This window comes from Narcine bancroftii, chromosome 3 (genome assembly GCF_036971445.1).
Source record: "Narcine bancroftii isolate sNarBan1 chromosome 3, sNarBan1.hap1, whole genome shotgun sequence".
Classification (NCBI taxonomy): Eukaryota; Metazoa; Chordata; class Chondrichthyes; order Torpediniformes; family Narcinidae; genus Narcine; species Narcine bancroftii.
Window position 1 is genome coordinate 284,717,471 of NC_091471.1, and position 13,232 is coordinate 284,730,702.

Sequence of the window (13,232 nt, forward strand, 5' to 3'; positions counted from 1 at the left end):
AGAGATTGGGGAGTGTTCATGCATGATGCATTCCCCATCCAAACCGTTTGTTACGTTTCACTAATTTCAGGTGGGGTCAATATTGGTCCCATCTTTCTCTTAAGAACTATCCAAGCTGGAGAAAACAGAATAAGGTCCCTTTGACCACGCCCTATTTGTGTTTTAATTGTTCAAAGGACGCAAGTTCCTTCCATGTAACAGTCCTTAATGTATTTTATACATTACCACAAATTTAATATTCTATTGCCCATGTTCATAGGCAATAACATATTTTTACACAATGTTGCTTTTATTGATATCCCTACTTTTTTTTCCTAGATATTAATTTCTTGCCAAGTCCTGATCATATTTAATAGTATGGGGATCTCCGTCTATCTCTTTAGTGATTTGACACTCCATTTAGAGATAAAATCCTTGGCTTCCCCTTCCTCCATTGAGTACATTCCCATTTGAACCCAAGGCGGGGGGTTGTCTTCATTGAAGAGGGGTGCGAGAAATCCAGCCTGTGCAGCTAGGTAGTATTTTTTGAAATCTGGAAGTCCAAGTCCTCCCACCGTGGTCCCATGTCAGTTTTTCCAATGCAATTCTTGGTACCTTCCATAGGAATTGTCTAATATGGTTGTTTAGTAGCTTAAAAAAGTTTTTTAGGTAACAGAATAGGCAGCGATTGAAAAAGGTATTGCAGTCTTGGCATCACTTTCATTTTGACGCAGTTAACCCTTCCCAACAAAGTAATCGATAAGTCTCTCCATTTCTGCAGGTTCCTTTCTATCTTCCCAAGATGAGGAAGATAATTTTGTTTGTACAGATTTTGCAAGTTATTGTCAGTTTCTGTTCCAAGATATTTTATTCCATCCATCTTCCATTTAAATTTGCATTTAAATTTTACTTCCTTTGTCCAGTTTAAACTTGAAAGATAATTGAAGCCAAGAGCAGTGTGTTCATGGTGGTTTGCATTAACCCTGGGCTGGGTCTGTAGTTTGTGTCTAGTCCATACAGCTGGGCTCTGTACTGAACTACTTACTCAGCTAACCTCCAACCTGTTCCCATTTCAGACTCTTCCCACTGGAACCCCAGCTGTTTGAGTCAGCCTGTGCTTGAGGTCTCTCAGCACCAGCAGGATTTCCAGGAAGCATCAAAACAGGCAAGCTATTCCAGAGCAGCTCCCACAGAATTCTAGACTGAAGTTCACTGGGAACTGGGCAGTGTGTGTGTGTGTGTGTGTGTGTGGTGTGGGGGGGGTGGGGGGGAGATGGTAACTCTAGGTAGAGAGCTTGGTCAGCTCAGTTGAATCTGAGAATCACACAGCATGGAAACAGTCCCTGTGGCCCATCCTGCCCATAATGACCAAATGTCCCATCCACACTATAGCCCCACCTGCTCACGTTTGACCCAAATCCCTCCAAACCCATCCTATCCATGGATCTGTCCAAATGTTTCACAAAAATTGCAATAGTACTTGCCTCAACCACCTCCCCCAGCAGCCCATCCCATACACCCACCACCCCCTGTGGAAAAATGTTACCCTTCAGGTTCCTGTTAAATCTCTCCCCCCTCACCTTAAAGCTAATTCCTCTGGTTACCAATTCCCCTGCTCTGGGCAAAAGAATCTGCATTCACCCAATCTATTCCTCCCATGATTTTGTACACCTTGGTGAGATCACCCCTCATCCTCCTGCGCTCCAAGGAATAAAACCCCAGCCTCTCCCTCTAGCTCAGGCCCCCGAGTCCTGCCAACTTTGTTGTGAATCTTCTCTGCACCCCCTCCAGCTTGTCAGCCACGTTCCTGTAGCACAGTGACCAAAACTGGACATAATACTCAAAATGTGGCCTCACCAGTACAACTACACCATGACCTCTCAACTTCCATATTCAATTGTCTTGGGTGATGAAGGCCAAAGTATCTCAGCAGGGCATGGTGATGGCCCAGTGCTGGTTACCAGACTGCTTACCAAATTTTAAATGAGCTGGGCAGTAATACTCACCTGAATCCTCTGGAGTGTCGCATAACCCCTCCTTTTTCACTCACCTGCTCTCCATCTGCTGGCTCACTCCCATGTGACTCCAGGCACATTTGACTGTTACCCTTTGGTGTGATCCATGGATCCAAAGATAATATTGAAGGGAGCACCCCAACAGCACTTAACATTTGGACATGGCTTTTATGAGCACTGGGGAACAGGTACGTAAAGTGGGGGAGTTGTCCCACAGACTGGTCCACTGGCAGCCTGACACAGTGGATGATGGATGAACAAACTGCAGAGATAGTTGTTAGTGGTTATGACCTGATTGAGGTGATTGAGACATATTCCGGGGGTGGGGCGGGTGGGGGTAGGATTAGAAACTTAACACTCGAGGAGACTCAACGATTAGAAAGGATAGACTGACTGAAAAGTGAAGACAGTGGGAAACATTGAACATTAAAGAGGAGGTTAATGTAAAGAAGGACATCAGCTTAGATGATGTGGGAGTGAGATTGGCAACGAGCAAGAAATAAGAAAAGCATGTAGATGAGGTCCAACAGATATGCTTTTTTTATTTTTTAATATTTATAATTTTTCATGCAGGCTTGCAATCATATACCGCCACCTGCCAACGATGGCAGTTCACAATCTCCTATACATGTACATATATTCCTTTTCTCTATGACTATATATACAAGCCCGCATCATTGTCCACTCCCCTCCTCCCACCTATAAAACTAAACAATTTGTTCATACTCCAATGTCGATAACAAAAACAAACACTAAATTAAGGAAATGAGTAAGAGTACAAATAATAAAAAGAAACAGGGACCATCACGGCCCAACGGGCGGCTTCTGGCTCAGTGCTCATTCTTGACTTGCCTTGATCGGGATCAGTGCGGGAAAGAGGAGCTGCAGCAGGGAACAGTAGAACAATCACTTCCAAGCACCTATGTAGTGCATGTATGGCTGACAAATCTTCCGAAAGATGCTGTACTTTTTTCTCAGATTGTAAGTTATTCTCTCCAGGGGAACACAACTTTGCATTTCCTTGTTCCATCACTCAATACTAAGAATAGAGTCGGACTTCCAGGTCACCGCAATGCACTTCCTGGTCACTGCCAATGCGATTAACACAAATTGGATTTGAAATTTGGACAACTTCATTGTAAGCCTTATGTCCATTATATTCCCCAGCAGGAACACCTCGGGGTCCTAAGGGAACTGTTAACCTATAATTTTTTCCAGGACTTGGCCTAGATCCACCCTAAAGGGCCTCACCTTGGCACATGACCAGGTTGCATGTACAAACATCCCAGCTGCAACACCACACCTGAAGCATATGTCTGGGAGTTTTCGCTTTGATCTATGGATTTTCTGCAGCGTTATGTACAACTGGTGCAAAACATTATACTGGACCAGCCTGTACCTTGCATTAACGACCGTAGTCATACTTTCTCGGCACAGGTCGGACCAGCACCTCTCATCAATTGTAATACCCAAGTCCGACTCCCATCTTTCTCTCGACCTATGAAGGCCCAGTTTGGGTCCCTCTGACTGGAACAGGTAATACATAGCTGAAATAAATTTCTTACCAATCCCCCTTTGAATTAGGGCCTCTCTGCTACTGCAACGAGGTAGGACCATACCTGGACCTAATACATCCCATAGAAAAGACCTTATTTGAAGATAGCAGTGGAATGTTTAATTTGGTAAATCATATTTATTTTTAAGCTGTTCAAACGACATGAATTGCCCTTGCTCGTAACAGTCCTCTGTACATCTGACTCCATTACGGAGCCAGATGTCCAAAATCTTGTTACCCACTGTCAGTGGTATTAATTTATTTGGAGTCCAAGGCGTTTTTGGTGACAGCCTCATCTTAATATCCAAATACTGGTTGATTTTGGCCCAGATACTAATTACTTGTTTTAATATGGGCCTGCACTTCTTCCCTGTCAACAATTTAATGTCCCATTTATAAATAAAATCCTCTGCTATCTTCTCGCCCACCAATTGCAGATCAATTTGTGCCCAGGATGGTACATCTCTTCCCTGAAAAAGGGAGGTGATGTATCTCGACTGAGCCGCCCAATAATATTTTTTGAAGTCCGGCAATCTCAGTCCGCCTAGACTATAGTCCCATGTTAATTTTTCCATAGAGACCCTTGGTACCTTACCATTCCAAAGAAATCTCCTAACCATATGTGATAACTGTTTGAAGAAACCCTGGGGCAATGGCACAGGCAATGTTTGGAAAAGATATTGGAATCTTGGCAACACATTCATCCCTGCCCACCAGAGTGATAGGCAGGGGCATCCACCTCTTTAAGTCCTCCTCGACTCTTCCCAGCAAGGGGGCATAATTTAACTTGTATAAATTATTCAAGTCACTATCAATATTAACTCCTAGGTATTTGATCCCCTTCTGTGGCCACTTTAAATTACTAATTCCTTTAAATTGATTATAATTACCCGCAGTGAGTGGCATCACTTCGCTCTTATCCCAAGTGATCTTATACCCAGAAAGTTTTGATGTCTGGATCCTGCCGAATGGCTTCTGCCAATGGTTCCATAGCCAGCACAAAGAGAGCCGATGAGAGTGGGCACCCTTGTCTTCTAGATCTGGTAATTGAGAAGGCTGGAGAGACCTGCCCATTGGTTACAACTTTCACCTTGAGCATGTGATATAGCACCCTAATCCAATTTTGCCTTCTCCAGCACCTTGAATATAAATTCCCACTCAAGTCTATCGAAGGTCTTTTCTGCATCCAAGGAGATGACCAGACCCTTCTCACTTCTAGATTGGGCCAGATGCATAACACTCAGCAATCTGCCAATTTTATCTGCTGCCTGCCTTCCCTGAACAAAACCTGTCTGATCCTTGTTTATCAATTTCAGCAAATGCAATGCCAATCTATTTGCCAAGGCTTTGGCTAGCATCTTGTAATCAGTAGTCAGCAGAGAAATTGGCCTATAGGAAGAGGGCATAAGTGGATCCTTACCCTTCTTCAAAATAGTCATAACAACCGCCACTGCAAAAGATTCCAGCAGGGACCTTGTTTCCCTAGCCTGGTCTACCATCACCATATACAGAGGCATTAATAAGTCTTTAAATTCTCGATAGAACTCAGACGGGAACCCGTCCTCCCCCAGAGACTTGCCTGTTTGCAGTGCACTCAATGCTTTACCCAGTTCTTCCTTAGTAAAAGGAAGATCTAATCCTGCCTGATCCTCTGGGGTCAGACAGGGGAGGTCTAATCTGGCCAGGAACTCGTCCTCTTGATTGAGGTCCACAGACAATTCAGATTTATATAATCCTTCATAAAATTCCCTGAAGGTCTCATTAATTTCCTTTGGTTTGTACGCGACCTGGCCATTCCTCATTCATATTGCATTAATTGTTCTAGAGGCTTGTTCTGCTCTCAACTGCCAAGTGAGTACCTTATGTGCCCCCTCCCCCCCCATTCATAATATATACTGTTGGCAAATGGGATGGGTCAAGTGACGGAGGTTAGTGTTGGCGAGCACTTCGGGTCCAGTGATCATAATGCCATCAGCTTCAATGTCATTATGGAAAGAGAGAAATCAGGGCCAAGGATTGAGGTTTTTGATTGGGGAAAAGCTAGATTTGAGGAGATGCGAAAGGACTTGCAGGGTGTGCATTGGGACAATTTGTTTTATGGGCAGGATGTAGTAGAGAGATGGAAGTCTTTTAAAGATCAGATTTTGAGAGTGCAAAAGCTTTATGTTCCTGTTAGGTTAAAAGGAGGGGCAAAAGGTTTGAGAGAGCCGTGGTTTTCAAGGAATATTGGAAACTTGGTTCGAAGAAAAAGGGAGGCGTACATTAGATATAAGAAGCATGGAGTTAAGGAGATGTTTGAAAGATACATTGAATGTAAGAGGAATCTTAAGAGAGGAATTAGGAAAGCTAAAAGAAGGTACGAGAAAACTATGGCAAGCAGGGTGAAAACTAATCCAAAAGAGTTCTACAAATATGTTAATGGTAAGAGGAAAGCTAGAGACAAAATTGGTCCCTTAGAAAATCAGAGTGGAAAACTGTGTGTGGAACCTAGAGAAATGGGGGAGATATTGAACAGTTTCTTTTCTTCGGTATTCACTAAGGAGAAGGATATTGGGAGATGTGGGATTAAAAAAGCAAATTGGGTAAATATGGGGAATATAGAGATTACAAAAGGTGTAGTTTTAAGGCTTTTGAAGAATATAAAGGTGGATAAGTCTCCGGGACCAGACGGGATCTTCCCCAGGACATTGAGAGAAGTGAAGGAGGAAATAGCAGAGGCTCTGGCGGTAATTTTTCAAATGTCATTAGATATGGGGATAGTGCCGGAGGATTGGCGCATTGCGCATGTGGTTCCGTTATTTAAAAAGGGTTCAAGGAGGAAGCCTGGCAACTATCGGCCTGTAAGTTTGACGTCTGTGGTAGGTAAATTAATGGAGAAAATTCTTAGAGATAGTACTTATAAACATCTGGATAGACAGGGTCTGATCAGGAGCACTCAACATGGATTTGTGGGAGGAAGGTCATGTTTGACCAATCTGATTGAATTTTTTGAAGAGGTGACTAGGAATGTGGATGAGGGTAGCGCAGTGGATGTTGTCTATATGGACTTCAGTAAGGCCTTCGATAAGGTACCACATGGAAGGTTAGTTAGGAAGGTGTAGTCTTTAGGTATAAATTTTGAGATAGTCAAATGGATTGAACATTGGCTGAAAGGGAGAGGCCAGAGAGTGGTAGTGGATAATTGTCTGTCAGGTTGGAGGCCGGTGACCAGTGGTGTGCCTCAAGGATCTGTATTGGGCCCATTGTTGTTCGTTATATACATTAATGATCTAGATGATGGGGTGGTGAATTGGATTAGTAAATATGCAGACGATACTAAGATAGGTGGAATAGTGGATAATGAAGAAGGTTTTCAAGGATTGCAGAGGGATTTGGGCTGCTTAGAATAGTGGGCTGAAAAATGGCAGATGGAATTTAATGCTGATAAGTGTGAGGTGCTTCATTTTGGTAAGAAGAATCAGAATAGGACATATGTGGTAAATGGGAGAGCATTGAGAAATACAGAAGAGCAGAAAGATTTAGGAGTGACGGTACATCGTTCCCTGAAGGTAGAAACTCACGTGAATAGGGTGGTGAAGAAGGCTTTTAGTATGCTGGCCTTTATCAATCATTGCAGGGAATATAGGAGTTGGGAGGTGATGTTGAGATTGTATAAGACGTTGGTGCGGCCTAATTTGGAGTTCTGTGTGCAGTTCTGGTCGCCTAATTATAGGAAGGATATAAACAGAGTGGAGAGAGTGCAGAGAAGGTTTACCAGAATGTTGCCTGGGTTTAAGCATCTGGAGTATGGGGAGAGATTGGACAGATTGGGTCTTTATTCTTTGGAGCGTAGAAGGTTGAGAGGGGATTTGATAGAAGTATTTAAGATTATGAAAGGGATAGACAGAATGGATGTGGATAGACTATTTCCGTTAAGAGGAGGAAAGTTTAAAACAAGAGGACATGAGTTAAGAATTAAGGGGCAGAGGTTTAGAGGTAACATGAGGGGGAACTTCTTTACTCAGAGAGTGGTAGCTGTGTGGAATGATCTTCCGGGAGAAATAGTGGCGGCGGAGTCAATTGTATTATTTAAGAAAAGGTTGGACAGGTATATGGATGAGAAGAAGATGGAGGGTTATGGGCATTGTGCAGGGAGGTGGGATTAGAAAGGGGTGTTTGGTTCGGTGTGGACTAGAAGGGCCTAATGGCCTGTTTCCGTGCTGTAATTGTTATGTTATGTTAATATTTTTGTCTCAACCTCATAATAGCCTTTTCCATACTATACGTCTGAAGCGTATTATATTCCAATTTCTTGTTTGTCAGAGCTCTGTAATGGTCCTGAAAATCTTTCTCTAATTGGGTAATGTCCTTTTCCAATTCCTCCACTTCCCTCATATAATTTTTCTTGACCACCTTCGTATACCCAATTATCTGACCCCTCAAATACGCCTTGAGGGTGTCCCATAGAAGAAATTTATCTGGAGTAGAGGGGCAGTTGTCCTCACTAAACTGAGTTATTTGAGATCTTATAAGCTTTTTCAATAGCAAAGTGTTAATATGCCACCTATATGCCATGTCCTGCTTATCTGGCATGTCTATAGTCAAGATCAGGGGGGAGTGGTCTGAGAGAAGACTCGCTCTGTACTCGGCTTCCATGATCCTACCCTCTGAATGTGCTGAAGACAAAAAGAAAATCTATTCTAGAGTAAGAGTAAAGTTGTTTCGATTAGAATGAGTAGTCTCTCTCTTGGATGCATTCTATGCCACACATCTATTAAATTCAACTCCCTCTTACAGTCAATCGTGGTTTTCGGCTGCTCTAGCCCTAGTTAGATCCTGTGGACTTGTCCAATACAGGATCTAGGCATAAATTAAAGTCGCCCCCTATCAAAATATTTTCACTTCCCTCTGCCAAATGTAGGGAAATGTCCTGTATAAATTTTTCATCATCAGAATTGGGGGCGAACACATTGACTTAAGGTCCAGGACTCTGAGTATATTTGACAGTGCACCATTACGAATCTACCCATTTTGTCTGCAGTCACCCTCTGCACTTTTCCTTGTTAAAAGTGCCACTCCTCCAAAGGAGGAGGATATAACCTGGCCCACCCACTCTCTTTTTAATTTTTGATGTTCCCGCTCAGTTAAGTCTTGAAGAAAGGCCAAATCGACCCCCATTTTTTTAATGTGCGCCAAGACCCTTTTCCGTTTCACTGGACTGTTTAAGCTGTTGACATTAAAAGCGACTACTTTTATGCTCTTAGTCATTATCTCCAGGTTCTTCCCAAGGTACCCCCTCCTTCACTACGACCCTCCCCCACGCATCCCCAATACCGTCCAACTTTTGGTCCGTTCCACCCAAGCCACGAGAGTAAGGAAATAAAAAAAAAACAAGGGGGAGACAAAGACAAGAATTCAAATAACTGAACAAAACAACATGAAACCAAATGCAAAAGACATTCACAGTCATACTTCTCCTTAATCTCATACTACCTCCCTCCCCCCCCCTCTATTTTGTTGATAACCTTCATTGATTACCAACAAACCCTCGTACAGCAGGTTGTGCCACCAGCACTCACCAATTCCTTTCCCCAACTCCTGAGCTCACCAGGAAAAACTATTACAACTTTTCATTTGTTCGGTCTAACCTCTTTCTCAACTTCTGTATTTATACAATTTAGATAACATATAAAAAAACACTTATTATAGTCCAAGGCATGTCTATATCCCCCTATGGGTCAAATTTGTTACTCATTAAAACTACCGCAGGCGGTCCCCTGACCAGACTTTACATTCCTGTCGTGGTCCCCAACGTGGGTAAGCATGTGGCATGTCTATACCCTCCTACGGGTCAAATTTGTTACTCATTAAAACTACTGCAGGAGGTCCCCTGACCAGCCTTTACATTCCCGTCATGCTCCCCAACGTGGACAAGTCCAGGCGGTCCCCTGACCAGCTTTTACGTTCCCATCATGCTACCCAATGTGGGTAAGTCCAGATGGTCCCCTTACCAGCTTTTACATTCCCATCGTGCTCCCCAACGTGAGTAAGTCCAGGCAGTTCCCTGACCAGACTTTACATTCCCGTCGTGCTCCCCAATGTGGGTAAGTCCAGGCGGTCCGCTGACCAGCTTATACATTCCCGTCATGCTCCCCAACGTGGGTAAGTCCAGGTGGTCCCCTGTCCATACTTTACATTCCCGTCATGCTCCCCAACGTGGATGTCTAGGCAGTTCCCTGACCAGACTTTACATTCCCGTCGTGCTCCCCAATGTGGGTAAGTCCAGGCGGTCCGCTGACCAGCTTATACATTCCCGTCATGCTCCCCAACGTGGGTAAGTCCAGGTGGTCCCCTGTCCATACTTTACATTCCCATCATGCTCCCCAACGTGGATAAGTCTGACCAGCCTTTACATTCCCGTCGTGCTCCCCAACGTGGACAAGCCTGACCAGCCTTTACATTCCCGTCATGTTCCCCAAGATGGGTAAGTCCAGGTGGTCCCCTGACCAGACTTTACATTCCCATCATGCTCCCCAACGTGGGTAAGTCCAGGCGGTCCCGTGACCAGCCTTTACATTCCCGTCGTTCTGTAGAGCTCGTCGAAAGAACCAAAGACTTGTTGATCCAAACCAAGGCTTTTATTAGCAAAAGACAGGAGCTCTTCACAGGTGGCCGACCAGTCCAGAATGATCGAACCTGGCTAGGGACACAACCCTTTAAGGCCCAGACAGTAGGTGTGGCTAAGCTCTCAGCCAATCGCTGTAAGCACAGTCATTACATACTCTAGATACTGTAACTATATACATTGGTGATAGGTCTGTACTATCACACGTTCTCCTCAACGTGGGTAAGTCCTGGCGATCCCCTGACCAGCCTTTACATTCCCGTCGTCCTCCCCAACATGGGTGTCCAGGTGGTCCCCTGACCAGACTTCACATTCCCATCAAGCCTGTGACATATTCCTGGGCTTTATCTGGATCTGTAAAAAGTTTCTTTGCTCCTCTGGCGATGATATTTTCAGGGTGGCCGGGTACCTCAATACACATTCATATTTCTTCTGCTTTGGCAGACTCTCAGCCGGTTCAAATCCTTTCCTGGCTTTCAGGAGTTCCGAACTAATATCTGAGTAGAAAAAGAATTTGTTCCCCTCTAACTCTTGCCGCTCCTAATATTTTCTCCCTGTCCTGGTACCGCAACAGCCTCACCAGAACAGAGCGTGGCCTTTGTCCGGGACTAGGTTTGGGGAAGAGGGACCTGTGTGCTCTCTCCACCTCTATTCTTTCACCCAGTATCTCCTTACCCAACACCTCAGGGATCCAGGTTTGAAAGAAGCACACTGGGTTCTGACCTTCCACCCCCTCCCTTAGCCCCACTATTTTAATATTGTTCCTCCTGCTATAATTCTCGAGGGCATCCAGCTTCTTCCAGATGCTCTCCCTTTCATCATCTTCATTCTTATTTATTCTTTTTTCTCCCTTGGTCACCCTGCCCATTAGCCCTGTCCAGTTTTTCCCCCCTGTCCTGTCCACAGCTAGGAAGAGCCTGCCCTCCATCTGCCCTAGCTTGTTAATTACATCCTGCAGGGAGGGCTCTGACCCTCCCTGGTTACTTTTCCTTAACAAATCCTTTTCCCCTGGGGCTCCTAGCTTCATAGGGTCTCCCCTGGCCATTGGCCTCTTCCTCCTCCGGACTGCTGGACCCCTCCACTACTGCTGGTGGTCCCTGCCTCCTCCGATCCAGCTCTGAACTGATAGGCTGCTCTGCTTCCTCTGAAGTTGCCTGCTGTTAGGACTCCTGCTGAGACTTCCAGTTTCACTCCTGGCCCGCTGCCAGGGCAGAGGTAAGTTTCACTCTCTCTTAGTGTCGGCAGCAACGCCGGTTTCTTGCAATTTTCTCTTTTGTCAGGCAGGTCCGTTCCCCATAGGGGTTGCCGCTGCTGCCCGCTCCTGATGCTGACGCCGACTTCCCCTCAGGCCTCCCACCAACTGTGAGTGCGCCCAACTTTGCAATTTGGGAGGTGGGGGGACCCAGCCCTTTCCTTCTCTCTAGGGGCTTCCAAAGAGATTTCCCTCTGTACCTACCAGGCATTGACGCTGGATTCATCCAGGACCTGTACTCCCCGTCTGGCGAGTTCCTCCTTTGGAGCTGCAGTTCCCATTTTGGGCCCTGGGGTGGCCTCGCCATTTTCCTCACCACGAAGCATTCCAGGCTTGCCCTCTCGCCTCGGTGGTGGTTCTTTCGCACACTTGCTTGCAGACTTGCTTTTTTTTTGTCAAGTTGCATTAAAAAATTCTTCTCATGTCCTTTTTTGACATTTTGGACTGATCATTTGAGGTTTTGACCTTGTTTGTAATCAAAAATCATGGGAGCTCTCGGAATCCACCTCCTCTTACTCTCCCCGCATCACGTGACCTCCCAGATATGCTTGTTGATTGGGAGAACCCCTGGCAGCAGCACAGTGGAGGAGGATTCTAGGAGTGTGTAAGGGATGGTCTTGACAAATATATCGGGAACCAACTCGAGAGCAAACAATCCGAGACTGGGCGCTGTGCAGTGAGGCAGTATTGATTAGTAAACTTGGTCGCAGCAAGCAAAAATTTTGGTGCACGTGTACATGACATAATGCGTATGACAGTAAACTCGTCAATATTATTGTAGGTGGAGTGTGGGAGGTAGAGGAGGAGCACTGCAGTGTTCTCCTGAGGTTGGATGTGGCAGCACCAGAGAAGATGCAGATGTTACCAGATGTTGCCAAGGTCATGGAATTATTGTTCCAAGGATAGACTGTGTGGTTTAATTTGAACAAAGAGTGATTGAGGAGAGATTTAAACTGTGGGCAGTTTTAAAGAGATTTGACCAAGAAAAAAATTCTCTAGCCTACATTTTGGATCATGTCCACAGATTTCTCCAACAAAGTGCTCACCAGACTTAGGGGCTTCTAACTTGTGTTTTATTTCACAGGGGGCCATGCACTCCAGACCAGAGCGAAGTGTGGACTACTCCCGAACCACCTGCATGCTGCACCTGTATGCTGACCATCTGTACTTCAAGCTCATGGGCAACATTGAGATCATTACGGCTCAGGTAACAGACACCCCTCACCCTAACAGACACCCCTCACCCTACACCAGGGTTGCCTCGAGCTTTCTGGCCAGTCGGCTGACTCACCCTATCATCCACTGCAGTCTGGCAGTATGAATGGGACCCTGCATCACGGGATAAAACAGCACATCTTAAACCTTATAGCCCGTCTTCTGTGCCAGCCATTTCCTTCCTTCGAATTGAAAGGCCTAATTTCAGACTGAACTTTTAAACTCAGTGTAAAATCTCATGGACACCCTTTCCTTGGGATCCCAGGAAAGAAGATTATTAATTCTTCCTCTCTCGCTGCACAGCACAGGACAGCCCACTGACCTAGAGACCTATCTCGTTCATTTTCCAGGAATTTATCCTCTACGTAACTGGTATTAGTTAGATTAGCCTGATCTGGCAAAATAAAGCCCCCCCCCCACCACCACCTCTCTGACAGTATATTACCCTTGGTAAATGCACCTTCAACTCCTTTATTGATTGAGATCAATGCTCCCTGGCTCAGCTCCTCCCAGACTGATCTCAAGTCTACACTATGAAGGATCTGACATAGGAACATGGCTGGGATCTGACCTGGGAACGTGGCTGGGATCTGACCTGGGAACGTGGCTGGG

At 45.2% G+C, this 13,232-nt stretch overlaps 1 protein-coding gene across 10 annotated transcripts in view; it reads left to right on the top strand.

Moving 5' to 3' along the window:
• Window positions 1-13,232, top strand: part of LOC138758885 (disintegrin and metalloproteinase domain-containing protein 10) — a 97,365-nt gene that overhangs the window by 27,963 nt on the left and 56,170 nt on the right. For all 10 annotated transcript variants that reach the window (XM_069928424.1, XM_069928425.1, XM_069928426.1 and 7 more), the window contains 2 exons: window positions 1,056-1,144; window positions 12,490-12,612. In XM_069928424.1, coding sequence (XP_069784525.1) covers window positions 1,056-1,144; window positions 12,490-12,612 — 212 coding nt within the window. The remainder of the gene's footprint in view (window positions 1-1,055; window positions 1,145-12,489; window positions 12,613-13,232) is intronic.